The 27,369-nt window shown below is 53.6% G+C and overlaps 1 protein-coding gene across 5 annotated transcripts; it reads right to left on the bottom strand.

Annotated features, from left to right (window-relative positions):
- Nucleotides 1–703: 703 nt before the first annotated feature.
- Nucleotides 704–26,801, bottom strand: ZNF512B (zinc finger protein 512B). Of its 5 annotated transcripts, XM_041458365.1 has the most exons (16): nt 26,429–26,801; nt 25,367–25,446; nt 24,485–24,613; nt 23,962–24,134; nt 23,544–23,797; nt 22,703–22,774; nt 20,985–21,119; nt 19,538–19,662; nt 17,042–17,134; nt 16,143–16,241; nt 15,160–15,447; nt 14,397–14,588; nt 8,053–8,154; nt 7,004–7,066; nt 4,911–5,009; nt 704–4,560 (listed from the first exon to the last, which is right to left on the bottom strand). In XM_041458365.1, exons 1-16 carry the CDS (start codon nt 26,547–26,549, stop codon nt 4,267–4,269), a joined length of 2,319 nt encoding a protein of 772 aa, XP_041314299.1. In that variant the 5' UTR covers nt 26,550–26,801; the 3' UTR covers nt 704–4,266. The 5 variants fall into 5 exon arrangements, with proteins under 5 accessions (XP_041314299.1, XP_041314301.1, XP_041314300.1 ...); XM_041458367.1 differs by lacking the exon at nt 15,160–15,447 and having other exon boundaries at nt 26,429–26,549; XM_041458366.1 differs by lacking the exon at nt 16,143–16,241 and having other exon boundaries at nt 26,429–26,549.
- Nucleotides 26,802–27,369: the final 568 nt, after the last annotated feature.

Genomic DNA, 27,369 nt, shown 5'->3' with positions numbered 1-27,369 from the left:
GCGGTTTGTGTGAGCCGGGCTCTGACAATGTCGCTGGGCACTGCGGAGAGCTGGGAGGACCCCCGCCCCGTGGGGGTCCCGGGGAGCTGGCTGGGATCTGGTTTTACTCGGCACCATCCCGGCCGGGCTGAGGTTCGTGGTAGCACATGTTCGGGGGGTGGGGGCCAGCACCGCCCCGGGGTCCGCAGCCGTCCTTGGGGGGCGAGAGCGCCCGTGGGGAAAGGCTGCGCTCTCAGCCAGCAGCGAGATCAGTCTAAATCCGTCCCTGCCTTGGGTTCGGTGCCAAAAAAGCCATTAGGGAGCAGAAGAGGATTTATTCCCACGCTGGGAGAGCCGGGGGGTGGCCCCGGGTCCCGCAGAGCTCCCCAGGGAGGAGAAGTCCTGGGCTGGATGTGGTCCCTGGGGCCAGGACACGCTGGATGCTGCTGATGGGATGGGTGGATGGGAAACAGCTTTAGGGGGATTTCTACCATGGGAGTGAGGCTGTGGGCATTGGGGATCCCCCTGGCATCAGGAGTGCTGGCTGTGCCCCCACCTTCCCCATCCTGGTTTTGGGGGCACCCCATGGCTGGTGACCACACGCTCCATCCTCAGCAGCTGGGGGGATCCTCTCAGCCACTGCCAAGAAGGACAAATCCAAACCCCCTGGATCCCACGTCCAACCTCCCACCGAACTGCCCAATAACGGTGCCGACAGTGCTAATAAAAAATCAATAACCATTTATTCGATACAGCTGTTTCATACATACAGTACAGGGAGCGCCTCGGCGCTGCTCGGAGCTGCTCGGACAGTACTCTCCAACTGAGGATTTGTCAATGATTAACAAAAGAACAGATCATCACAAATCGGGAGTTTATTATAAGATAGTTTACCGTTAAAACAATTTTATTTTTTGCAAATAAACACTTTTTAATATATATATTTATATATTTATATATATGGTTACAAGTGATAAATTGAAAATTTTTTTCCTTTTTTTTTTGTTTTTTTTTTGTGTTTTAATTTTTTCCCCAAAATACACTTATGCACTAATAACTGGCATCAACGAGAAACATTCGGATATGCCGTGGGATGGGTGTCACGAGGAGAGAAAGAAAAGAACAAAATGCTCTCAAGGTTCCTGGGGGTGGGAGATGCTCCAGGCTTGGGCAGCTCCATCCACTGTGGCCAGAGCTGGTGTGACACAGCCAACCTCACAGGGCAGGTGTTGGTGCCGAGGGTTCCCCACAATCCAAGCTTTCCATGAGGTCTTCCCACAGGCTTGCAGTCCATGCCTGCTCCCATGGAGATTTAACCCTTTCCCTGGGGACATGGGTGATGGGATGGCGGGCTTCCCCAACACTGGAGGTGCAGGACCACAGTGTCACAGTGCCCAGGATGAAAAATCCCCAACTCCCAAGGTGATGGGATGGAAGAGGACAGGACGACTCGTCCCCCATCTGGTCCCACAGCCTCTGCCTGTCCCTCTGGATCAAAGTGGTTTCCCCTCTGGCACTGCCTCACTGGGAGCAGCTGAAGGAGCACAACCTGCTGGCCCCCAGCAGTGCCACTATGGTGTCACACTGCCTGCTCACCTGTTGTGGCACTGGCAGGTGCTGGTGATCCCAGCATTGCTCTGGAACCTTCCCTGGACAAGCAGGAGAGTAAAGGATGTCTCATGGAGAAGGTGTGTGGGGGGGGAATATGTTCCTCTCCAAGTGATGACTAGTGGGGAAAACACCTTTTTTGGGGGGAAAAACCCTGAAGATTTCACTTTCTTATAGAAATTCCCTCCTGACCATAGTGCTGCCCTCACTGGAGCTGTGAATGCTCTGAGGGTGACAGGGACAGCCCCAGCACCAGGACCGCTGCTCCCACTGCGTGCCCTGAGACCCCAGATGGTCCCTGGGGTCCCCTCCAGGCTGGTGTCACTTTGCAAGGCCACTGCAGCTGTCCCTGCTCCTGTCCCTGCTCCTGCCAGACACTCATTATGGAAGCAGAGGTGGATTTTGATCTGGACCTCACAATGACCCCCTGAGCCGGCCCTTTCCCACGTCTACCCTGCCCTGAGCAGCTCCCAGGGCTCCTCCGCTGTGGAGCACAGTGCTGCCAGTTAATTTAATCAATGAGAAGCCAATTAATTGCATGTTAATGAGAACAGAGTCCCAGGGCATGATGCCCAAGGGGAGACAGTGAGGATTGTGTGATGACCATCCAAGCCAGCAGCCTGGGCTACCCAGGTCTCCCTTCCCTAGGTCAGGACGTGGAGCTTTCCTGGGGGCTTCTCTCCATGGCAGGACATGATTTTGGGATCCAGAGGCTCCCTCTGCACCCTCACAGATTTCAGTGCCAGGCCCACAGCTCTGCCTGCATTTCCTTTCCTGCTGCTGCCTGTGAGCTGTTCCAAGCTGTCCTAGAGCTCCCAAAGCTCTCCTTGTTCCCCAGGGAAGCAGGATCTACCCCAGTGACACCATCCAAACACAATCTGATGAAGTGCAAGCAGCGACCAGGCTGAGCTGCAGTGACTAATTAAGCTTTCTCACTAATTGCCTGGAGGCCCAGCAGCCAGCAATGCTCAGGCAGTTCCCCCAGCCGCAGGCACGTGCCCAGCTCGCAGGGCAATGCAGAGGGTGGATCCAGGTGCCAGAGCTTTGGACAGAGCAAGAGCCCGGGCTCCCTGAGAAGCCACCCTGGCTTCAGCCACCACTGTCCCCCCTCCCTGGCTGGAATAACCTGCCAGTGGAGGATGTTAATTGTGACTGAGCTGCTGCTCGCAGCAGGGAAAGATACCCAGCCTCTGGTGGGCAACAAGGAGCAGTGAAGGAAAGCAAGGACTGAGGTTTGAACTGATTAAAGCAAAAGCAGAAGCTCCCCCTCTGATGCCTCTTTCCTGGCTCTGCATAGGGGAAAAATCGATTTAAAGTTTTCTGTTGTGCTACTGAGAGGAAACGTGCCCATTTCCCAAGGACCGAGGTAGCCTGGTTTTGTCTGGAGACGGGCACATCCCGGTCCAGGGATGGCTCCCCCGGGCAGGGGCAAGGTGTGATGACAGTGTCAGCACAGGAGCAAAGAAGAGCTCCAGGGAAGAGCACAAGCAGGGATGGCACCACAGGGACCTGCCACCCTGAGGAGGGTGGTCAGGGGCTCAGATGCATCTTTGGAAGCAGAGACGACTCCTATGGTGGGTCCCAGCCCAAAAGGACAAGGGGAACGTGAGGTGCCTGGGCAGCAACTGAGCTCATCCTACAGCAGGACCCGTGATTGTCTCTGTCACACACCTCCTGTGGCCACAGCTGGGGAACTGAGACTCCATTCCTCCCTGCTGGGCGATCGGCACCGTCGGGATGGAGCACAGTGGGACCCTGAATCACCCTTGGATGACCCCAGGCCGGGGGACAGCTCGTTGTCTGCCCTCTCCCCCTGACCCTGGCACTGCCATCATGTCTCTGCCACCACAGCACTCCAGGCTCGGCAAACACAACCCAAGCACGCAGGCACAGCTCCCTCACTGCACCCCCTCCACGGCTGCATGCCGCTCTCCACGGTGCCCACAGCATTCCCACAACTTTCCATTAAACCCTCCAGCCTGCCCAGCCGCAGAGCACCCCCTCTCCCGCTCACATCTCCCACACCGCCAGCGTGTGTCCCGCTCCCTGCTCTGCCCGTGCCTCACAGCACACAAACCCTGCCGAGCCCTCAGAGCCGCTCCCTGCCCGGCACCTTCCCCTCCACCCGCGGCTGCAGGGAAAGCGCTGCCAGCTCCCGCGCACCGCAGCATCCTCTGCCGGACCCCCCGCCCGCCCGGGTCAAACATCTTTGGAACATCACCCCGGAGCTGGGAGCCGCCGGGCAGCGGGGCAGCTCCCCCCGGAGCGGCACGGAGCCGCTGGGGAGGGTCCACGGACCCCGCTGCTATTGCACTTCTCTTTCGCTCAAGCGTCACCAGGTGGGCGCAGGGCAGGGGAGCCACGGGCCGGGGGAGGCAGCGGGGCCCCACCGAGGGGTATGTACATGGGCAGGGGGTGGAGAACGTTCCAGCTTCCTTGATCCTGTTTGTTTTCCAGTGTGAAACAAGGTCCGTGATTTGTTTAAAGTGGTTAACTGGTATTTTCTGTCTCTTTTTTTTTTCCTTTTTTTTTTTTTCCTTTCTTTTTGTAAAAAGTGGGTGAGAGGAGGGTGGGGCAAGAGGAGGTGGGATGGGGAGGAAGGGACATAAAACTGGGAGAGACCCCCACCCTGTTACCCTGGGCTGTAAACGAATCCTCGGAGACGAGTCTCTGAGCTGCTCATTTCTCGGGCATCTTGCTGGCTCCTCCCTTCCGCTGGCTCGGGGGCTTGAGGGCGAGTTCGTCCCCCTCGGGGCTGCCCCGGGAGCCTTCCCAGTGCTCGAGGCTTTTCTTGTGATTAGTCTTTGCTGCCACGCTCTCTCTGCCCTTCGGGGACATTTCCGGAGGCCTCTCCTTGGGTTTTCTCCCCCTTTTCTTCCCGTTTGTGCTTTTCTTTTTCTCCTCTTTGCTGGAAGAAAGCTGTTCCCTGTTTTTCTTTTTCCGGCTGGCCTCTGAGGAGGTTCGGAACCAGTTCTGTGTCCGTGGGGTGACACGGGGGTTAGTGACAGTCCTGGGGGCAGGCACTGGCACCGGTACCAGCACCAGCACACACACCCCGAGCCTGACCCACCCCTCACCCCATGGGCATCACCTGAAGTCAAACTGCTCGGTGCTGAGCTGCTGCAATGAGCCTGGGGATATCAGGGACACCAAGGGAGACAGGGAAGAACACCCCAGGCTGACTAGGAGCTGTTACTCAGCCCTACTCTTAACAGACATGGATGGATGGATGGATGGATGGACGGATGGATGGAAAGGGACAGCCCAAAGGTGCATGTGTTGGAGCAGGGACCAGCCCAGCCCAGCTCCAGCTGCTTCCTTACCTCCGAGTGAGCCTTGATGATGTGGTACTTGACGCCACTCTCGGAGCTGAACTCCTTCTGGCACAGGAGGCAGCGGTACTTGCCCACTGAGTGGTCCCCCTGCAAGACACAGCAGCTCCTGCAGAGCCCAAAGCACCCCAAGGGGTGGCCCTCCCCTGGCCCTGACCCTCCCATGACTTCAAAGTGACACAAAATAAACAGACACAGGTGGCTCAGATACTCATGTCTGAACCAGCAGATCTCTGCCAGTCTCTGTGCTCCAGCCAGGAGCTCACAGCCACATCCTCTTTCTGAGTTTTAGTCCATGCCACTTGTGCTGCTGCCTGTGTGTCCCCACCATCAGGTGATGGGGCCATCACCCCGTGTCCTCGCTATCAGCAGATCTGTGATCCCCTGGGACTGAGCCACCATCAGATTTACGTCCAACAATCACCTGATTTTCCTGTTACTTTGTCAAAGAGCCAGGGTGAGTGCTGGATTCATGTCAACAGCGCCCTGGTGGGATGACAGATCTCCTGGCTCTGCTGCAGGTCATGGCATGTGGGAGATAATGTGCTCTCTATTGATGAGGGGGTTATGGATGGGCCCCTCTGGGCCATATATTTCCTCCCTGGGAATTTCTCCATAGCTGTAAATTTTGAGTTAGACAGGTCTTTCATTTCGGGAGAGGACAGGCCTGGCTTCAGGAATCCTTGTGCAAAATCATCCTGGTGCATCAATCCCCACTGAGGATGGGGTGCTACGTCTGCTCTTGCTAAGGCTCTGTGTATTGCAACCAGTTCTGCAGCATTTTACAGTGGGAATCACAGACCAGTTCTGGAGGGGCTGTGATTTATTTATGCCAAATTTGTTGGCACATGTATTCAAAGCAAATCCTCTCCCCTAAGGGGAAGAATCCTGCTGATGGCAGGGTGGGGGTCGCAGAGCAACTCCCCATTGCTGACTCCCAATACCTGGCCCCACCTGTGCCAGATCCAGAGGGTGCAGCCCTGTGGTTCATGGAAATGTTCATGCAGATCCTGGCTGCTTCCTGTGCATGGAACCAAACAGAAACCAGCTCCATTTTCTCTCAGAGAAGGAGCTGTCCTAGTCTTCTGTGTTTGCTCTTTTATCCTGCATAAATCCAGCTTCTCCTGCCGGATCTCTGCAGCCCATTTTCTAAATGATCTCATTAAGGGCTGCTGTTCCAGCTAGCGCTGGAGGAGTGCAGGAGTTGGTGTTTTTAATAACCACAGGGTATGTATTGGAGCTGCCTCCTGGAAGCTCCATTCAATGAAAGCTGCAGCTGGAAATGTTTCAGGGTATAAAGCTTTAGCAGCTCTTACTTGGTTCCAATTTGAGGGACCTACACAGAGCTCCTGATCCCTCCCCTGGGGCAGCTGCAGGGCACTGGAGCTCAGGGCTGCTCCATCCATCCAGGAGGAGGGCACTGGTCTCTGCATGGACCAGCTGCCTCTTCCAGACTCAGCTCATCCCAGGAGGCACCACACCAGCATCCCTCCAGCTGGGCTTCCAGAGGGGCTGTAGGGCTGCCCAAATTGATGGAAGAAGACTCCTGATTCCCACCTGCCTCAGGAAACATTCAGTTTCCAGCACCCAGCTTCTTGGCTCTGAGCTGCCGTGGCTGATGCGTGGTTGTGTGACATGCTGGCCATGCTGCTTAGCCAAGGGCTTGTGAATGACCTGGGGGCTGCAGGGACCAGCTGGGCAGGGGCTGCTGTAGGACAGGAGGACATGAGGCAGGAGGACTCAGACCCTCTGCTGTGGGTCTAAGTGTGTCTGGAGCTCCCCGTGACACTTTGTGTGTCAGAAGTCTGGGCTTGGGTGAGAAGCCTGTGTTGTGGGACCTTTTCTCTATAACTGAAATAGCAGCTACATCCCCTCCATCCCATCTACTCAGCTTGAGCCTCTCTGCCTCCATCTGCCTGGTGACAATTCACTAGGAGCTGCACTGCAGCCAGACCTCCAGCAGCCACCATCCTTTAACCTGTGCCATTGTCCCTTGCCTTGTTCCTTCCAAACCAGCTGGGGAGGAAGAGAAAACCCAACACCAAAGCAATCTCTGAGAAAAGGGTGTAAAAAGCAGGACCTACCTTGTTGCAGTTGGCCAGGTGAGCTTTCAGCCCCGAGACACTGGAGTAAATGGCTTCACAGCACTGCAGGAAAAAACAAAGCAGGGTTAGACATGATCCCCCTCATCCCCTGCCTTCCTGAGCTGTGGCCAGGAGCCTGCTGAGCCAGCACGGCCACCGGTCCAGGCTGAGCAGTGTGAGGTTAATGCTCTGCGAGGCGCCCAAGGCTCTGGTCACACGTTTCCCATTAGTGCTAATGGGAGTCATGTGGCCACATCCCTCTGCAACAGGCTGAAAAACGTCTCCCCTAAATGTCTCCGTGGAAAACCTACATTTGTGAGCTGTCGGGAGGTCCTGCTGGGCTACAGGAGCTCTTGGAGCCACAGCAGAGGCTTAATGGAGAGGAGAAATCACCCAGGCAGCAGCATGACCAGTTTCTGAGCAACGTCTTTTCCAAGTGCCTGCGTATGACATTAATTAGCCAGCCCCGCTCCCCTGGCCTTGTGGGAACTGCCTCCTTCAGAACTCCCATTAGCAAGGCTTTGTTTGGGACGATAAATCCAGGCTCAGCACCAGGGTGGGGTTCACCTCTCTGTCAGCTCGGGCCAGGGCTGTGTTTCACAGGGAGATGAGGCACACGCACCATGCCCTGAGGTCTGTGCTTGTCACAGGGCTTTAAAAAGCTTGGCTTAAATCTATCTTCACTTAGGAAAAGCAGGTTCTCTGCATCAAAAAGCTGTGCAGGATGTGCAGTCTTCACCCAGTCAGGATCTTGGAAGCTTCCCAAAGGCAGCTCCAGAGCTCAAATTGGGCAATGCTGCACCATCAGCCCAAGGGTGGCCCTGTCCCCAAGCCTGGTGGCTTGAGCACACAAGGAGGATCACAAAAGTGGGACATACTTTAACCAGACACAGCAGCAAGCTCAGGGAAAGGAGGTGAAATGAGTGTCTGAGCATCACTGTGATCAGGAGCCCAATAAGAACCATTTTTGGTGATTTCTGCCCCAAAACCTTCCCCTTCCTCCTGCAGATGGAGACCAGCCAGCCCACAGAAGAACAGACAATCCTTACATTGTTAGGACAGTTGATGCGGCCCTTCTCCTTCACTTCATTCTTCCAGTTTTCCAGCAGCCTGGGATTGAGCTTTGGAAGCCCTGGCCGGGTGTAGTTGAGCTGTGAACAATAGCAGTTGATTAGCAGAGCTGCACACCCCAGCCCAGTCCACGGTCCTGCCTCTTCACATGGGTCTTGCCCTGCTCCGAAGTGAATAGGAGCTGAAAACTACTTGGGAGGCTTCCTGAGGTGCCATTCTCCCCCTGGGCACCACAGAGCAGGGAGGTGGCTCTGCCCACTGCCCTGCCACCAGCGAGGAGTCCCTGGCAAACAGGAGAGGAGAGGCTCCTGCTCCCGGGTCCATGCCCACAGGGCCAGGACTGGACCTTGCCTTTTTGGTGCATGGTGTTGGCACAGCCCTTCTGCCATGTTTTATAACCAGGGGAATAAACAACCCTGCACACTGGGCAGAGGGGCCAGGAGCCTCCATGGCTGCCTTCCATGGATGAATGGGCACAACCCGTTAAACAATGAAAGGCTCTTGTGTCTCTGCCTCTCCTTCTGGCAGGGCTGCTCCTTCCAAGTGCTTTTAATTAGCGCTTTATTAGCGACTTTGAGGGTTAGCATAGCAGGCTGGCCTTCCCAACTCCAGTTCTGCCTGTTCAGCACAAGCCAAGGCAGCTGTGGCAGCTCCAGGCACCTCCAGGCCTCCCAGCCACTGTGCCTGGCCCTACCTGCAGGGCTGGTCCCAGCCTGACACTGAGCCACTGTGCCAAGGTCTGCAAGGGACACCGGGCTGCACAACCACACCAGCACAACTCCCAGCCCAGCCTGGTGAGCTCTGCTAGAGCCAGTGGATGTTCTGGTTCTGAGCCCCAAACCTTCCGAGTGGGAGCAATGCTGGGTGAGCCCACAGATGGCACGGTGCAGGTGTGGGTACCTGAACACCTGCCACTCCCCATGGGCTCCTCTGAGCACGGGATGCAACTGCATCCCTGCATCCATGCTGCATGGAGAAGATGAACAGCCACAAGGTGCTTGCAGAGGTGCAAACCCAGGCCAAACATTCCCTGAGGACCTGGAGCTGGTGGTTTGGAGGCAGAAGGAAGCTGGCTGGATTTCTTTTCCAGCTGTGACTTTTCCTGAACATGCTGATAAAGCTGCAAATCTGCATTTGGCCAGTTCGCCCCAGCTGTTCCCATACCTCCCTGGAAAGGGAAGCTCGGGATGTTGAAGGCTCAGATGCCAGCCCCTCCTTTCTGCCCAAACTGAAGTGATCCACATGCCCCTGCAGCCTACCCCTTGGCACGTGGCGGGGCATGGCTGGGTCAGGGAGCACTGGGCTCCATGTGAGGGGCAGGGGCACAGGGCCTTGTGAAACAGCTCTGTGAACACTGCTAAGGACGGATGTGGATGTGGAAAACTCCCCTGAGCCCCAGTGCTGCAATTCTGTCGTGCTTCGCGGCTGGGGGAGATGCCAGCAGAGCTCTTTGAAGCTCTGGGATGGTGCATCTACCAAGAGCTTGGTCCCCAGCCCAGGGAAGGCAATGCCACCTCCAGGGTAGAACACAGGAGTCCCTTTTTGCCATTGATACTGAGAGCCAGGATGCCAAACAGCCTCCATAATTAAAACCCAATCAATCCCATGAATGAGCAAACATTAACGGTAACCGCACACAGCCCCAGCAACAACCTCTCCCTCTGCGTGTCCCCGGGGAGGAGGCGAGGGGGGATGTTCAGAGATGTGGACTCTGCTGCTCTGCTTTCCCACTCCAGAGAAAAATCCCTCCCTGCTCTCCTCCGACAGTCCTGCACAATAACATGCAAATCCCATGTCTTCCCAGGGCGCTGCGGTTCTGGGAATGTCAAAGTCATCTTTATGTCTCTATTAAGAGGGAGCCCCAGGCATGGAATATTTTATATTTTTTTTTCTTTTCCATTTATTTTCCTCAAACAGCCTGTAAGTGAAAATTTTCATGGCCAAATCATTAAACGACTACAACTGGTTTTGGCTACAGCCCATCTCTTCTGAACAGTCGAAGGATGCTGGGCTGGGAAGGTTTGTTTCCTTTGACTGACGGTTTTATTTAATTAACTTTCATATTTCAATCCTCTCTGCTCCCTAGACAGCTCTCCCCTTCCCCAAAATATATCACAGTAAATGAGAACCATGCAGGATGGTCTCAGGCTTGTCTCAGCTGACAAGCGCCCCTGAAGCCTCACCAAGTCCCCAGCACAAGGTACAGCTCTCCCTTCATCCTGTGGAAGGTATGGGTGATGCTGTGAAGGCAAAATGCACCCAGGGGTGCTGGGCAGCAGCCAGGTCCCATTGGAGGGTCTGCTGAGCAAGGGGAGGAAGGATGAACTTGGCCCCACAGCTGGAGCTGGGATCCGGTTTGGCCCACAGTGCCATGAGTCTGCAGGGCTCAGCCTGGCTCCTGCCTGCATGCAGGGCCATTGTTTTGGGGGACAAACTCAAGCCAGCCTCTTCTGCTCCGGAATTTATCCTGGTTCCAGTATAAAACCTCAAGCCTGGAGATGACTTTTCCCCTTTAGCTTTATGACTGGCCTACAGCTGCCCCTTGCTCCAGATCCCTGGCACCCCACGGCACCAGACTCCACAGGGATGCGCAGACTCCATGGCTGTACCTATTGACACTGAGACCCCGAGCTGCGGGGAGGGAAATGGAGTGTCCATGTATCCCACAGTGGAGCTCTGCATCCCTCCCTGTGTGGTACAGCTCCTGCCTGGGCTGCAGGAGCCCACCACAACCTCCAGCACCTTGAAGCAAGGAACCCCACCTCAAGCTCTACCAAGAAAGTGTCACACTCTGAAACAGTGGAACATCCACAGCATTTTCTCCTCTTCTGCCTCTTAGATGCCTCTTCCCTCTGCTCAAGGAGGTTGTTTCTCATCCCCCATTACATCCCAGAGCCCACTACCATGAGCTGGGAACCTGCAGCCTCAAGGCTGCTCATGGGCAGGCGACAGCCCCAGCAAAGGCCAGAGGAGGGTCGGCATCATCCTCATGGAGTTTCTGCAGAGGAGATTTTTCCCAGAAAAGCAGCAGGGGTGTGCCCTTCCCCATCTGACATCCCCAGCAAGAGGCTGTTGTGAAACACCCCATCTGTTTCAGCTTATCTGGAGGCAAATAAAGATCGGAGCGAGAAAATAAGACTCCAGTGTATATTTAGAAATGCTGGATTTGGTTAGCAGAGACCGAAGGCAGCGCAGGGCCTGGGATCGAGCAGCAATCGTTTATTCTGATGCCATTGCTTTGGTGTGAAGGAATCCATCCTCCCGGGAAAGGCGAACGCATCCCACCACAGGCCACCAGCGGGATCCAAACCCAGCATCCCTCTCCCCAGCTGGGACGGCTGCCACGTGGCCACAGAGCAGGGGCTGCAGTGGGGCTGTTCCTGCCGAGAGGCTGAGAACCCCTGTGTCCCATCAGCTTGTGCCTTCCCCTGGGAAAAGGTTTTGCTGCTTGGAAAAGGGATGGAGAGGGGTGGCTTTCTTCATCAGCTTTCTTGTAATCTACATTGACTGCTGGGACCATGGTGGGGAACTGGAGAGTTCAGGGATGGAGCTTGTTCTGTGTTGCAGCAAGTTTGGGTGTATCCAACCACCTATGGCTACAGACCTGAGCTGGGAAGCATCTGTCCCTCTGGAATCCTGGAAATCCCTAGGGCTTGCTGAAAAGGTGACAGAGCAGCTGCCATCTGCTGCTGATCCCTGACATCCCATTTCTCTCCATGTCCAGTACAGGGTCTGCAGGCCCAGCAGTGTACTCCCAGTGGCTGGGCATGACTCGGGGGGAAGTAGAGGTGGTGATGTGGAGGCTTTTCTGGGAATTCCATCAGTTCCCACCAGTCCCAGTGCCCTGGTCAAGGTGAACTGGTGTTTTATCTTCCTGCTGCTCCAGTGGCTCTGGGCTGGCAGTTCCCTCAGGGAGGGCTGCCACACGTGCTCGGTGGGGTGGTGGCACGGGGACATGGGGACGCTGCTGGCTGCTCTGAGCCTCCCATGTGGCACAAGGCTGTCCCATGTGGCACAGGCAGTTCTGTTTTGGGGCTGTAATGAGGTCAAATTGGGCACTTGCTGGGAGGTTTCTTTCTACACCCTGAACTGAACCAACTCATAAAGCCAAAGCAGTCCTGAGCAATGCAAACTGTGGCTGAGCAGAGCAGCTCAGAGCGTGCTGAAGTCAGCAAGCTCCCACCAGCCTGCCTGGGCAGAACCTGCCTCCCACCTCCTCCCAGCAACACTCATCAAGAAAAAATGTCATAGACTGAACAGATTATAAAGTGTTGTCAAGGGAACGTGACAGTCTCTGCAAGACGTACCCACAGGCACACGCACGGATTCACCCACTACACTGACTTCCTCCAAAATTCATGTGGGATTTCATGCAGGGCCTGAGGTCTCTTGATCCTCCAACTCAAGAGCCTTGTTTTGCCATCTGGGAGCTGATCCAATTCCCCCCTTTCCCATCTTTAATGCAAAACTGCTTCTGCCAGCCTCACAGCAATTCTTTGCTTTTTAGCACTGAGATGGGGCTCAGTTAAACTTGAACAATCAGACTCTGAACACAAGAAATGTCTCATTAAAAAAGCCCACCAGCACTTCATGGAGCAATTACGACAGTGCTGGGACCTTTATGATGCCTTTGTCAGCCTGAGCGTGTGCCCCTGGTCCAGGCCTGGGGTCCTGGCTGCTCCCTCAATTCAAAAAGAAAATACCCAAAATCATGAGTAAAGGGAACAATTCCAAGTGGAAAGAGAAGAATGCAAGAGCTGAGACAGGACAGGGGAAAAGAGAGCAGCACACCTCTTCTCCCACAGTATCTGAAATGAAACAGCTACTTTGGGTTGTTTTTTTAAAGTTATTAATGCATTGCAGCTGAAGTATCTGGAAACCAACAATGGCTACATCAAGCACTGGGGAAATAAAACGTTTGCAAGCAGCTCTGGCCCTGAAATGCTCAGCTCTGCCTCAAGGTGGATAGCAGTGCTGCAGCTGGATCCCCTTCTGTGCCAATGCCTCACTGGGATGCCAACGGGGGTAAAGAAGCTGCTGGCTTGTTTCTGTGCTGGTTTTCCAGCTGTCCACCACATGCAGACCAGAGGTGAGCCAGGCTTAGCTTCTCTGGGTCTCTGCAGGACCATGGTGGCACTTCTGCTGAGCACACACAGGTGCCAGGACAGCGTGGGACAGCCTGTGGGAGCAGGAAGGCATTTTGGTGCAAGCTCTGCTCTCCTGCCACTCCTTTTCCTGGGGTGACCATCACTTCTCCAAGCTGGCTCTGAGACTTGGGCTGTTCTCATGGCTTGGGGTAGGTGCTGTGGGCTGGAACTATTCACACTCTCCTGATGCCCTCTGATCCTCACTTTTATCTTTGCCATGAGCCCAGTATCTTGCCAGAGTAAATTTCAGAGCACTGGGCAATGCTCTGAAAGATGCTCAATTCTTCAGAGCAGCAAACAGGCCTAGCATCTACCTGCAGAGTCACTTGCTCAGGAAACAGGCTGCACCTCATGCAAAGACTCTGCATTGAGTCCTGGCAAACAAAAAGAACTCGTATTCCCTCTCTTTTTTCCCCTTTACACTGAAATGGTTTATGATTTACTGCTGCTTCATTCCTTTCACAGTCCAGAAGGAGCATACCTGGAGGGAATTTCAGCTTTAGTACACCCCCAGGAATAATCACGTCCTCCCACAGGCAGAAGGGAGGTTTGGTTTAATGTGTACTCACTCCAATGACTACAAAACGCTCAAGCCTTTGGGGCTCTGTGCAAACCCCACAGCACTGCTGCTGGAGCTTGGGGGGCTCAGTCCTGTCTCCACTCACTGCCTTCCTCTGCTCCCAGCAGCACAGCTCTGGGATGCTGCAGGCCTTTAACCTCCAGGAAAGCATCTCCCAGAAGTTAAGGAAGAGACAGGAAGGGAGGGAATTCTGCCTGGGGCATCTTTGCTCTCTGACAGCACAAGGGAGATGGTTTTAGATCTGATCTGCTCCCTTCACGTGCTCCTCTTGGCTGCCAGCCTCTACTTCCCTGCTCAGCATGGACCAGAAATGATCTCCCACCCCAACACTCTCGGGGCCAGACCTTGATCTCTTCCCAGTGTTTTACCTCTTCCTCCAAAGGGCACAGCTGCCTGCTGCTGGGAGCCTCCAGACCACAGCGGCTCAGCCAGCGCTGGGTGGGCTCTTCAGCAATAAATCTGCCATCACAGCTAATTAATTTAAGGCACAGCAAGTGAGACATGTGAGCCCTCAAACAGCTGGGGCCAGGCTGGAATCCTGGAATCTCTGTGTACAGCTAGTGCAGAACCAAAATGAGAACTAAAGGCTGCTCACCCGCTTTGTTTCAGGCACCAGGTCATCCTTCATCCTCCTTTTGGTCCAATCCCTGGCCAGCTCATCCTCTGCTATCTCCTGGAGGTGGAAGACAGCTACTTGGGCCGACGTCCGGCGGATGCGGCCGCTCGGGGTCCTCTCAAAATCTTCTACAGGAGCAGGCTCCGGCTTCACCTCTGGCTCCTCCGGAGGCTGCAAGAGAGACAGAGTCAGGGAGGGCATGACTAGAGAACAAGTGAGCTCTCCAGCCCCGGGAAGGGGATGCTGGGATTTGGGCTGTGTGTTTCCAGGCTTGCTTTGTGCCTCTGCACTGGAGCACAGGAGCAAGGGGAGCACCCACCTCCCTCAGCCCAGCAGCAGCCACAGACTGCGTCCCTCCATGCTCCCACGAGTATAAATGTCTCTAGTTATTAGATTTAGGGAGTGATTAGTGTCGGATGCACTGTCAGTAGGGATCAAGAGAACAGAAAGGGATGCTCCCCAGGGATAGATCCTGCCACCCCAGCACTGGCAAGCAGCGGGCGTTTGTGAGGGAGCGGCCTGAGGTCTGGTTTTTTTTTCCTGCACAGCATAGATGCAGGGTGGGCTGGAGCAAAGCCCTGTGGGCACTGGGGAAAGGGAATGCTGCTGACCACTGCCATAAAACAGCATTTTTGGAGGGGTGGAGGAGGGTGTACCCTGTTCCCCCCAACACTGCACGGTACAACACACACGCATGGTGATTTGAGGGAGAAAACAACACCGGCCCGACGTCTGCACCTGCCTTGCCCGGCCCGGCCCTGCCCGGCTCTGTCCTGCCCAGGGGCTCCGCAGCTCTGCAGTCCCCCCCGGGGGGGGATGGCCCCGCTCCTCGGGCTGCGGAGGCGTCCGGGGGGCTCACCGAGGCCGTGTGTTCTGACCGCACGTGATAGTCGTGGCCAGCCTTGGATTTGTACTTCTTGCCACAGTGTGGGCAGCTGAACACGGGCTTGTCAGCCTCGGCAAGCTGCTTGCCACACCGCTTCTGGTGGTACTGGTAGCCCATCAGGCTGGAGAAGTTGGCCACACAACCCTATGGAGATGGGGAGAAGGGGAGGGTTAAGGAGGGCTGGGGCTTCACGTGGCCACGTTGAAAATGTTGAGGAGGAACATTCCCGAGGAGCCCACTCTGAAGAGCAGCTCTGCCAACCCCTCCTGTCCAAGTGTTGGGGAATTTGACAGTTCCCAAAGAGCCAGGCACAGGCACAACAGACAATGCCCTGGAAGGATGGGAGGAGCTGTCCCTGCCACGGCATTCCCTGCCCCAACACACGGACAGAGCTCTCTGGACAGACACACAGCAGGCAGTGGGAGGGGAAGGCACTGGGGAGGCGCTGCCTGCAGGGAGAGCAAAGCACCCGCGGGACAAACCTCTGCCCCACGCCTCCCTTACCTGTTCGTGACTTGTCTGCAACCCGCTCGGCTCTGGTTTTGGTGTGGTTTGGTTTGGTTCTACGCTGTGCCCAGGACAGGCTGTGCTCCTTCCTGAGCTCAGGAGGCAGAACCTGCCCTCCAGCACTCCTCAGTCTGCCCTGTGCCCACCCTCCTGCAGGGCTGTCCTGCTGCTGGAGTGCACAGAGCCACTGGGTACAGGGATTGGGATGGCTGAGCTAAGGTGGAAACGCTGAGCACATGCCAAGGGATGCCTGGAGAGTACATGTCCCCTTCTGCATGGGACTCACTCCTTCCACTTTTTCACAGAACGAGAAACAAGAATTGTTCTCGTACCTCATTGGGGCATTTCAGTTTTCCCATCTGCTTTAGCACTTTCCTCAGCCTTTCCCGCTCTTCCTGTTCACCAAGTCCAGCGGTTTCCACAGGAACAGGCTGGAAACAAGGAAGTAACAGAAGCGACAGAGTCAACCATTTACTCATGTCCTCTGTGCCAGGAGTGGATGGTAAAGCCCTGCCTTGCAGGGAGCTGCCCTGGGCTGGAGGGAACCTCTCATTAGCAGAGCTGGATCTCCCACTGCTTCGTTGGTATGTGCTGGATCTGCTCAGGCCTTTCTTGTGATTACACCCAAAGGGCCAGCTGAGAAACCCAGGAGCAGTTCCTGCACAGAGGATTCACCAGCAAGACTGAAGAGCAGGAGATTAAGGCACAGGTAAAAGACAAGTCACAACTGGTAAGCATGGGACATGTAGAAATGTAGTTATGCCTTGCCCCAGTATCTCAGAGATGTACAAAATTTATTCATGATAAATTTTGTGGCTGCTTCTCCCATGCACATTGGAGAGCTAAAGACCAGATTTTGAGATTCGTGCAAGGCAGAACCCATCAGTCCCAGATTTGCAGGCACAGTTTTGGAGGCAGAGCTTTGCCACTCAAAATCCACCTCACCATACTCACCAGATCTTCCCCATGTCGGGATCTGAAACCCTGTTTTATTTTTTCAGTCCTCAGCTCTACTTATCAGGATCAACATGAGCCTAACTCACTACCTGAGGAGGAAATGCTTTCCTTGGCAGCAAGAGGGAAGGCCACCATTCAGGCTGAGCAGTGTGTGAGATGCTCCAAAGGTGGATCCCTCCTTTACAAAGACCATGGAGAGAGGACTTTTGATGGATGGCTTCCTCACCTGCATGGAGAAAGGAGGCACAAGACGAGCCCAGCCCAGCTCCCTTACCTTGCTGACGTGTTCAGCCATGGTGTGGTAATTCAGCCCAGCTTTGGACTTGAACTGCTTTTTGCAGTGCTGACACTTCAAGGCATCCTGCAGCTGAAGGAATTAAAGGCAAGTCACCAGACAGGCTACATCTTTCCAAGGGCTGCTGCTGGTCAATAAGCCCATGGGTGTCTGTTTCTGCAGCACTACCCAGTGGTGGGACCCAGCAGGCAACACTGCACCCCTGTTTCCCATCCCAGGCCCTGCCTGCAGCTCAGAGCTTTCTCTCTGTTGTCCTGGATATTATTATCAAACCCACATGCCTCAATTTTTGGAAAACATTCCATTTTGGATTTAGATTTAAAGCCTCACTGGCTGAAAACATCTGGATCTGGTGTCTTACTCTTCCTGTTAAAGGGTTAGAGAGAGAAGAAGCTTTGATCTACCAATGCCAGTGGACTGTGCTCTGCAGTCCTGTTAAGTAAGACAGATGCTGGCATACAGTGCAATTTCTGGGTGCCTGGGCTGTGTGAAATTAAGGGCACAATCACAGAAGGATATTTTCTACCTCTCATTGCCCTGCTGTTTGACCCAACTTGGCCTCCTGAGTGTGTGGGGAGATGCATTAACTGCACACCCTGAGGTACAAGGGGCACTTGCACAGTGGGTGAACAGATCTTGACTTTTGTTGGTGCAGGAGCCAGAATTTACTGATTTGGGAGGTTCATGCTCTGGGCACCAAGAGACAGAGTATCTCCACAGGGAGCCTGTGCCTGGCCAGCCGTGGTCATTCCTGCTTCTCCTGCCAGATGATTGAAGGGAGAGTGCTGAAGGTGAAGCAAGACTGAACTAAAAGATGAAGAGGCAATGAAGATGGATCTGCAAATCTCTCCTCATTATGGAACTCTGGGAAAATGAAGAATAGACTCACTGTAGTCAATTGGGAGTGACTCATGGTACCTGCACTCCCATCAGTTAATCTTGTCCCAGACCCAAGCACTTCATCCTAACAAGGTGGATGCTAACAGCTCCTTCACTCATTAGATGCCACTAGCAGCTAACTTGGGATTTACTGCTCTGGTCAACACTTTAAAACATAGCATGTCCACATTCCAACAAGCCCTCCCACCTGGGATACCAGCAGATATAACTGTCCTTGCCTCCTTCAGGCCCAAGCATGTTGCAACCCTCTCCATCCCTTACTTCCTTTCCAAAACAAAAGGAAACAAGTCACTAAACAGACTGCTTAGTGCAGACTGCTCCTTTTTTTTAATAAGAGTTTTGGGAGCCTGCACATCCTTTTCCCATTGTCCAGCTAAGGAATACAGCAGTCATTAAAAAGAGGGGGTGCCTCAACCCCAGGCTGGCTCTGATAGGGATCCCACGTGGCTGTAGCAGCAGGGTCTCACTAAGGCTGTGCCACAGGTTCATCTCAGAGATGGAATGCTGAGAGCTGGACCTCTGGTCACACACCTGGAGCTTAGGGACTGTCCTGCCTGGGCTTCCATGAAGCATCCCACCTCCCAGAGCAGCACAGCCAGCTCTGGCAAGGACTCTACCTCTCAGGAAGTGTGACAGAACACCCACTCCAAGGGCTGGAGCCCAAAATCTTCAGCAAAATATAGGGCTGGCATATTGCCAGCAGGGAAGACACCGCTGACTGCTCCAGCAGAGCCCTGCTCAGCAGGTCATCTGGCTGTGCAGCCTGCACACAGCCAGCCTGGCTTGGGAGATGCTCCAAAGTGGAGGAAATATGACCAGTGATGGCCAGGATCCCCACTCCACTGAGGCCAGGAGGATATCGAAGGCGACAGGATTCTGCCCAGCGTTGCTGTAGGATGGGGTTTGGGAGGGAGAACAGCCTCCCACTGCTGTATAAACAGCAAGGCAATGGCTGGGGAAGCATTTACAGCAAATGAATGTGGAATCAAAGCCCAGCCACATATTTTCAAAGCAGGAGGCATCGATCCCACGTTGGCTTTCTGTGGCGACGGCTCCAGGTGACGGATGAAGATGTAATCGTGCGCTCTGATGGATGGTGGTGTGGCACAGAGACAATTTTTCACTGCACCATTACTGAACTCCTGCATCCTGACAGCCTGCCTGAGCACATCCAGGCTTGGAGTCTCCCTGAGACACACTCTCATGCAATCAGTTTATCTGGTCTGATACAAGGCACAGCACACAGTGACACCCCACAGCCAGGGCTCCAGAGGAGGCCAGATTAGAGACAACCCCAACAATCTCTCCAGCCTTAAAACTATTTGTTTAGCCACTAGAAATACCTGACTCTGTTGAGACACTGGGGCAAAGGGATTCAGAATTGCTGAGAATTAGTGTCCAAATCCCTCTGGGTCAATGCAAGCCAGCCAGCAAGCTGAAGATGACCAGCAAGTGTTCTATCAAATACAGTTGAGAAACGTTTTAGGAGCAACACTGCACATTTATGAGAGGCACACATACACACCCATTCCCCCCCAAAATCCACGTGTTTGACTGAATAAAGCAAGGCCTTACTTTCTGGCAGACATCCATGTGTTTCTTGAGTCCCACAATAGTTTTCCTGGTTATAACACTGCAGGTTGGACAGGAAACTTCCCCCTTCTCGCTGATCTCCCGCTGCCACTGGTCCTCGGGGTTTGCTGGTGAGGGAGAGAAGAGAGCTGTTACATCCAACCTGCCTCGGCTGCTTGACTTGATAAGTTGAAAAGCAGTGAAGTGGGAAAGATCCTGATATTAAAAAAAGAGATACACTCTCCCAGGCAAAGCCAAAATCGGACATGAACCATGCAGCTCTCCCTGTCCCACTCTCCTGCAGCTGCCCAAGTAAACTGGGTCACTGGGTCAATTTTATGTGGAGTTACCAGACCTGGTGACCTGGGGAAAGACCCAGGTCTTTCCAACCATTCTGGTATCCTGCACTCTGGGAGTTATAAAAAGATGATGATGATGCCCCCAGCCACCTGATCCTGCCCTGCTTGGAATAACTTCCCCCTGCCAAATGAAACAATTAGCGGGAGTGAAACAAAGGTGAGCGTCTCAGCTCCATCCGGACGTGTGCCTGGAAAGCTTCTCTGGCAATCCTCTTCCCAACAGACACAGAGGAAGCTGGGGGACTGCTGGCTTCCAAGCATCTGTTTATTTGACTGGCTGTGACTGGCCTTTAAAAAACCCAAAATAAGAGATATGTGGGGCCAAAAGCAGCTCCCAGGCCCAGAGTTCACGCCGTGTTCTCAGCAGAGCAGTGCTGGCCTTCCAGCAAGGGAAGCCTGGGCTGAATAAAATCCGCCAAGTCTGTTTATTTGGATGCTCTTGCATGGCTGTGAGATCAGAGAGTCGTTTATTTGAATTTGAAAGCAGTGCAAGGCACTGCAGCTGTGTTTATCTTGCACATCCTGCGTTCCTCCTGCTGTCAGAGCTCTCAGGGAAAGCAAGCAACCTGTGCTGGGTGTAGGCTGCACCTCGAGGCTCAGGGAAGGCGTAATTATGCCCAGAGTTATGCACTGGTGTCATTCATGGGAATGATGTTAGAAAAATGCCATCATCACATGGGTCACATGCTGACTCAAAGTGAAGCCAGGTGGAACTTGGCTCTCAACTCCCAGCACTTTCATCACATTGACCTGGCAGTGAACTGAAGGTAAGGTGCCCCTCAGGATGTCAGTTGTGGCGGCACCAACATTTTAGCAGCAGTGGCTGTTTCCACATCTGTGTTATATTCTAAAGGGCAGGAGCTGTGTGCTCCTACCTCTGACTGTGTGCTGCTTCTCCTGACAAACCTGCCAGAAAATTCACCCAGCAAACAACCCCACTGGGCCAAGAGGGATGGGGGGACCATGAGCTGCAGGAGAAGGTGGGGATGGAGGCATGAAGGTAGGGACCATTCAGGCTTGGGGTAGTGCACAGAAAAGGAGCTGCACTGCACACAGAGCTGCTGCCTGTGCTTTGCCCCCACCAGCCTCACCTGCTGGTGGATGCACAGATGTTTCCTTCTTCACACCAACTCCTGGAGGTTTCTTTTTCAGCTCCTCCATGTTGGCATTTCCCTCCAGCTTCTTGGCTCGATGAGCTTTTGCTTTGTCCTCTGCTTTGACAAGACCTGTAAAGAAAGAGGATTTTTATTCACTACTTGCTTTAATGCCTTCAGAGCACTTCACATTTATCAGGTAAAAAATCTCTCCCTCTAAACCAGGGACACTGAGCTGGCTGCATGTCTGCCAAGGCTGTACATGTAGGCTCAGGTCCATAATTATGACAAGCAATATTCTAACAGCTTGTGGTGTTTTACAAACAGCATAATTTTCCCCAACACAAGTTTATGAGCTATGGAAACTCCATTGCAAAGTGAGGTAGGATGCCTCCAGCCAGGAAGACAGGCTGGGGAGAAGGGAATAGGGTGTTTTGCAAGAAACTGAAAGAGGGAATTGGAACAGCCAAGTTCAGTGTGTAAAAGGGATGTTCCTGCTGATGTTCCTGCACTGGAAAGGCTGTTTAACTCCCCTGGATCCCCAAATCCACATGCAGCTCAGCCCTGTGCCTGCATTTCCACAGAAGGTGCCGGAGGCAATGAGGTGAGTACCAGGGTCAGATCCACATCCCCCTAAACCTGGGGGCTGTGATTCTTGTAAACCCAGGGTTTGAATGGAGACAGCACTACATGACGTGCTGGGGCACTCCCGTCTTTGGGCAGTGACTGCCACATGCAGCTTGGGCAGCATAGGCAAACACCTGCCCCATCTTCACCTTCCATCTGAGGCACTGGGACATGGGGACACCTTGTTCTCCAGGAACCCACAGCAGATGGTTCAGTCTCCAGCAGCGCCTCTGTGGGGAGGATAAGGGAAACAAGCCCAGACTTCCCAGGAGCCAGAGGAAAGGAAATCACAGAGACCAAATCCAGCCTGCTTGTCAGTGTTCAATCCCTTCAAAGCCATTAGTGCCTCTCCCCGGAGTGCCTCATACTGGAAGGTGCTGCCTCCTGCAGTGCCTGGAAATCTGCTTCCTATTTCTCTGGCTGAACATATCTCATAGTCAGCCTGAATCCAGTTGCTCTCATTCCAGGGATGCTCCAGGATTTCCCCCTCCTTCCCAGCCCATTTGGGTGTATTTATGGAGCATGACCAAAGTCCCACTTGCTCTTGCTTTGTCAGGCTGCAGCAGCCAATTCCTGGGCCTCCTCTCAGCAAACATCCCGGCAACATGTCTCCTCTTCCTTGGATTCATTCTCCTGAATGTGGGCGACCAGCCCAGGAGATGGAGGCTGAGGGATGGGTGCGTCACGAGCCTTTCTACGCAGCAGAGTTCCCTCCCGGCTGCTGGGAATGCTGCGGCACCCAGCATGGTGGGATGCTGAGGAGATGATGTTTCTCATATCTCGCTGGTGTCAGCAGCTCGTTACTCTTGTGTTACAGATGAGCATACCCGGATCCTTTCCTCTCTTCCCTCATTTCCCAGCGCCAGGCTCCGGAGCAGAGCAGACAGGGTTGTTATCAGTCCCAGCTCTGCTGCTGCTTTTCACTCCCTTTATGACTCTCGCGTGGTAAAAGGTGCCAGCTTCTCCAGTGTGAGATCCTCAGGCTCGGTCTGGCTCCACCACAGGGAGGGATCTTGGGGAAGGGACTTCCCTGCAATGCCCCGGGGAGAAGGTACAACCTACAGCTGCCCAGAGTTGTCCTGTATTACCTTTCAGTCCAAATGTCCCCGAGATGGACGGCTGCTCCCCCGTAAACTTCTTAGGAGTTTTCTGTTTCCTTCCTGACTCAAAAGAGAGAAACAGAGAGAGAGATTTGGTCAAATAACTGTACTGCCAGGGGGATTCACCAGTCCTGGGGCATGGGGTGGGCACACACTCCATGTTAGGAGTGGGTCAAAGGCTGTCAAATGAAGCACCCACTCACTAAACACCAACAGACTGCTGCTTCCCACTCCACAAAGCCAGGATAAATCTGTTATTCAAGATTAATTCAATGAGTGAAAGTGGTGGCTGTATCTAGTGCAAAAGCTGAGCAGTTCCCACATATGGCTGTGGTGGTTTGCTTTGGTGTTGCAAGCAGTGGAAACCATGATGGGGACAACCACTGCCCTACATCAACTCAGCAGTAGCCATGGACAGATAGAGACCTTTAATTCTGTCCCAATCCTTCAGGAAGATGAGTTTGCCAGAATCATCCTGGTTTAACCTCAGAGAGAGGACAGAGAGGCTGACACAGCAGCTTGCTGTGCTGCCGGGAATTCAACTCATTTCCAAACCTATCATAGGATTGTTAAGGCTGGAAAGATCTCTAAGATCACTGAATCCAACCATCACGCAGGTCCTTTAGAAATATTTCCACCACAGCTACAACAAGATTTTAACTCCCAGTGAAGCTGCAAGAAACTGGAGAGCAGAGCAAGTTATCAAGGTCTGGAAACAAGGCTTGGCCATCCCTTGGATTCAGAGACACTCTCAGCAGCGTTGGCTGCAGCAGATCCCCCTCCCATGGGACACCTTCTAAACCAGCATAGCCCTGGGCTCTAATCTTACTGTGCTTCATCCTCTCGGGGTCTTCCTCCTGCAGTGAGGCCTGGCTGCCTCGCTGCTGCCCAACGTCCTTGCCACTGGAGGATTTGGCCGTGGGAGTGGCAGCTGCCATCGCCTCAGCCGCTGCAATCTGGAACTCCTTGCTCTCCCGGCTCTCCGCCAGGCACTCGCCATTCTCCGCGTGCTCCTGGGCCACGGCTTTTTCCGTCTTTGCCTGTTTGGGATGGATGGTGGGGCAAGCTGAACTCTCAGCAGGTCTAGGGCAAAGCACAGAGGGCTTGTTTAAAGAGGGCTTGTTAGACAAGTGTCCTGACACCTCTCCCCCCTCGCCAGCCCAGGTTGCAGGAATGGAGGCAGGCACGTTCCCCTTCTCCCAACCATCCCTGTGCCACTGCCATGCAGCCCAGCCACAGCCTGGTACCTTTTCTTTCCACTGCTTTTCCCAATGGCCTTGGGCACTTTGTTTTCTGCTTTGCTGGTTGGCACTGGCCGGTCCAAGTGATTCCAGAGCCGATGCTTCTCCAGCTGGGTTTTGGAGGTGAAGGCAGCTTCGCAGTATGAGCATGAGTATGTCAGCTTCTCTGAGATCGCACCCTGAGTGGGACAGGGAGAGGCAGGTGAGCACAGATGTTAGATCACAAGAGAGAGGCTTTTTCTGACACAGGCATGAACATAAATCACGTGTGATACCCTTCTGCCCTTCCAAATGGTTACCCAAAGTCCATGATCCCCCTGGGCCAGACCTCACACTGAGCTGCAGAGATCTCAGTCCTTCTCTTACACGCACCTCACAAACCGCTCCTGGCCCACCTCTGCCCTCCCCATTTCCACATTTTAACCTCACGTTTTTCCTGGTGTTTAAGGCCTGAGAGCAGCTTTACCCTGCAGATGGTAATGGAAGAGCCAGACACTGGAAAGGACAGACAGTTCTCCAGTCTCCTTACCCCTTGGCAGCGCTGATAGTGGTATTTCAAGCCATAAATGCTGGGGAACTCCAGCCAGCAGCCTGAATTGGGACATTTCACCCTAGAGTGGGCTTTGAATTCGTCCTTCCACTGGTTCATCAGGGGGAGCTGGGAACAGGAGAAACAAAAGATAGCTGAATGAAGATCACCCTGTGCCTGTATGTGCTGATGCATCCCAAGGGAGGGCACATGGGACCTCTGATATTCCCAACCATCCTTTCCATCACACAGTCATGAAGTGGACCCCAGGGGTGTGTTTCAGTGCAGCAGTGCTCACTCCAGTGAGAGCTGCTGGGACAGATGCTGCATCATAGGCTAATGATACCTGCTGAGGCATTACCTTGCTGTGCTTCCCAGAGCACACACACACTTCCTACCAGGCTGGGGAATAAATCAGGCCTGAAGTCACCCAGCTGGTTTAATCACCCCATATTTCATCTAGTCCGTAAATCACCCCATGCCCCTGCTCTCATGACAAACTGCTCCATGTGTTGTCCATGGTACCAGGCAGGAATTAAACTGCACAACTCTGCAGGGAATAAATCACCCCCTTGCCATTGCTGCCGGCTCATTAGCCAAGCCTGACACGGCTGTGACAGGATCCAGTCATCTGGACATGGCCCTGGGAAAGTGAGGCTGGAAAGGGGTACAGCTCCTTAACCAGGGTTTTGGAAGATAATGGATGCCTGCATGTAGGGGTTGAGGGACCAAGATCTTGCTCAGCCCAAGACAAGGCTGCTCTGAAGACTAAACCACAGGGAAGGAAGGTTTAATGGTGGAATGGGCTGGCTGGAGTGCACAGCGCAGGGTACATCAGACAGAGTGAAGGAGGGAGGGCCCAGGGAGTGTGTGAGGTCTTACAGGGATGTCTTTCAGCGCCTGGTTCTCAGCCTTGGGTCTTCCTTTCTTCCTGCCTTCGGTTTTGTCACTGGTTGCATTTCCTGCAAACAGACACAGCACACATCACCAGCCATGCTGGAGGAGCCGCTGTCTCAGTAATTCTGCTGCCCAGCCCCATCTTCCTGCTGCCTGCCTTGTGCCCTCAGCTCTAGGCTGGCCATTCTCTGTCCTAGCAAGGATGGAGATGCCCCTCTGGAAGGCAATGGCAGCTCCCTTGCAAATGAAGTGCTGATAAGATGTGACACAGGGAAAAATGGTCTCCTGAACAGAGGCGTGTTCATATTGCGGACAGCTGGAGTTCATTCCCTTTAGCAATAAGTTATCCTCCTCTGTTTGCAATTATGGCTTTAATCCCCTCAAGGTAACAATGGCATCTGGGAAACATTTAGGGCACACGCATTTCCCCACAAAGCCACTGATTTTGGAAGCCCCATCTGAGCTACATCGCCGGGGTCCAACCCTCTCCAGGGGTGCAGGCACCCCTCGGCATCCAGAGCTGCCCTTACCAAGGTAAAGGCAGTGGGACCCTCTCTCATAGAGGGGATCTGCCCAGCATAAAGAGACAGGAGGAAAAATCTCCTTGGGCCTGGAGATTCCTGGATAGAGAAATCAGCCATCCATCAGCATGACAGCCCTTAGTGTGAGAGTCCCCTGGGGCTTGTATGCTAGCAAGCCTCCATCCCGGGGGCCGCGACACGGGAGGCAGCAGATGGCCTGAACTCATTTAAGCCTTTCCATCCTTTGATGTAACACTTAGCTACCAACACGATAAATAGGCGGCGAGACACCCATCTCGTTAAGCCAGACACACGCCTCTCCAAAGGGAGAGACCATCTCTATCCCTCCCCTCCTGCTCCCAGCAACCAGCTCTCAGAGATGGGGCTTTTTGGCCACCACAGCCCTCACTGGTGAGTCAAAGTGAGGAGCAGACACATCGAGACCCAGGCCACTTGTTTTGGCAGCCACTCCCCAACTCCTGCCTCTGGGCTCATCCTCTCTGCCCCGTCCACCTCAGCTCCTTACCCAGCTTGGGCAGCTCTGATGGTGGGTTTATCCTCGTCTCTGTCCTGCTTTCTTTGCTGGCAGTGGGTTTGTTAGAGCCTGTAGTTTTCCTTCCACCTTTACAGGTATAAGAATCCGCCATCTCTGAAAGAAGCAGGGGAGGCGTTAAAATTCACTCCTCGGAGCTGGGAGCAACACATGGTGAAAGCAAGGAGAGCTGCTGGGGAGGGAGGGAGGGAAATGAGAAAACCATCACGCAGCTTCAAGATTTCCACAAAGAGAAGAAACGGGACGTGCTTCCGAGTATTTGTTCTACAGTTGAGGAACGCCACAGACATGGCTGGAAAGCTGCTTTCATTACAGCCTGGCTTCCCCTTCACATACAATGGCAAAGACTTTATTAAAAATTATGGGCTGACTTTGCCCAGAGAAGTAGTGAATAAATGGCTTTTCCTCTTCGTTTATTTCTCCGCTTTCATTTAAGACACCAAAAGCAAAAAAAAAAAAAAAAAGTGAGTTTTAATGAACAGATGTAATGATAAATTTCCAATTTTCCTTATTAATGGGAAACTGTTATAAACTGAGAATTGTTAATGTTATCTGAATTTTCCGTATTAATAATTCAATTTGGCTTCTCTATAAATAATGAACGTCAGGAATTATCACACAAGGCCCACTCTCACTCCTGATGGAAGTGGGCAGTAGGACACCCGTCCATTCAGCAGTGCCAAAAGGAAGCCCACGACATGGCTGGCTCTGCCTCCAGCTTCAAGTTCCTTCTTCCCCTCCTGAGAGCACAAGCAAAGGCACATCTGAGGATGGGGGCTGCTCTCGGAGATGGATATGGATATCCATATACGGATTTGGGGAAAAGAAGTCCTCCATGCCTCCACAATGAGAACATCAGGCCCTTGGGAAGGGATTCCTTGGACCACCATGACCTTGAGACCTTGGCTGGGACG

This window comes from Pyrgilauda ruficollis, unplaced genomic scaffold (assembly GCF_017590135.1).
Source record: "Pyrgilauda ruficollis isolate IOZ18807 unplaced genomic scaffold, ASM1759013v1 scaffold127, whole genome shotgun sequence".
NCBI lineage: Eukaryota > Metazoa > Chordata > Aves > Passeriformes > Passeridae > Pyrgilauda > Pyrgilauda ruficollis.
This window is presented reverse-complemented; position numbering and strand designations above follow the sequence as displayed.

What these genes read in the sequence shown, in the direction of transcription:
- ZNF512B (XM_041458365.1), bottom strand. Translation starts at nt 26,549, where the DNA reads ATGGCGGATTCTTATACCTGTAAAGGTGGAAGGAAAACTACAGGCTCT. An exon ending in AACTGAAATGCCCCAATGAG is followed by an intron (nt 15,448 to 16,142) that starts GTACGAGAACAA and finishes CCATCTCCATAG; the next exon opens with GGTTGTGTGGCCAACTTCTC. An exon ending in GCAGGGCCGGGCCGGGCAAG is followed by an intron (nt 14,589 to 15,159) that starts GCAGGTGCAGAC and finishes TCTCTCTTGCAG; the next exon opens with CCTCCGGAGGAGCCAGAGGT.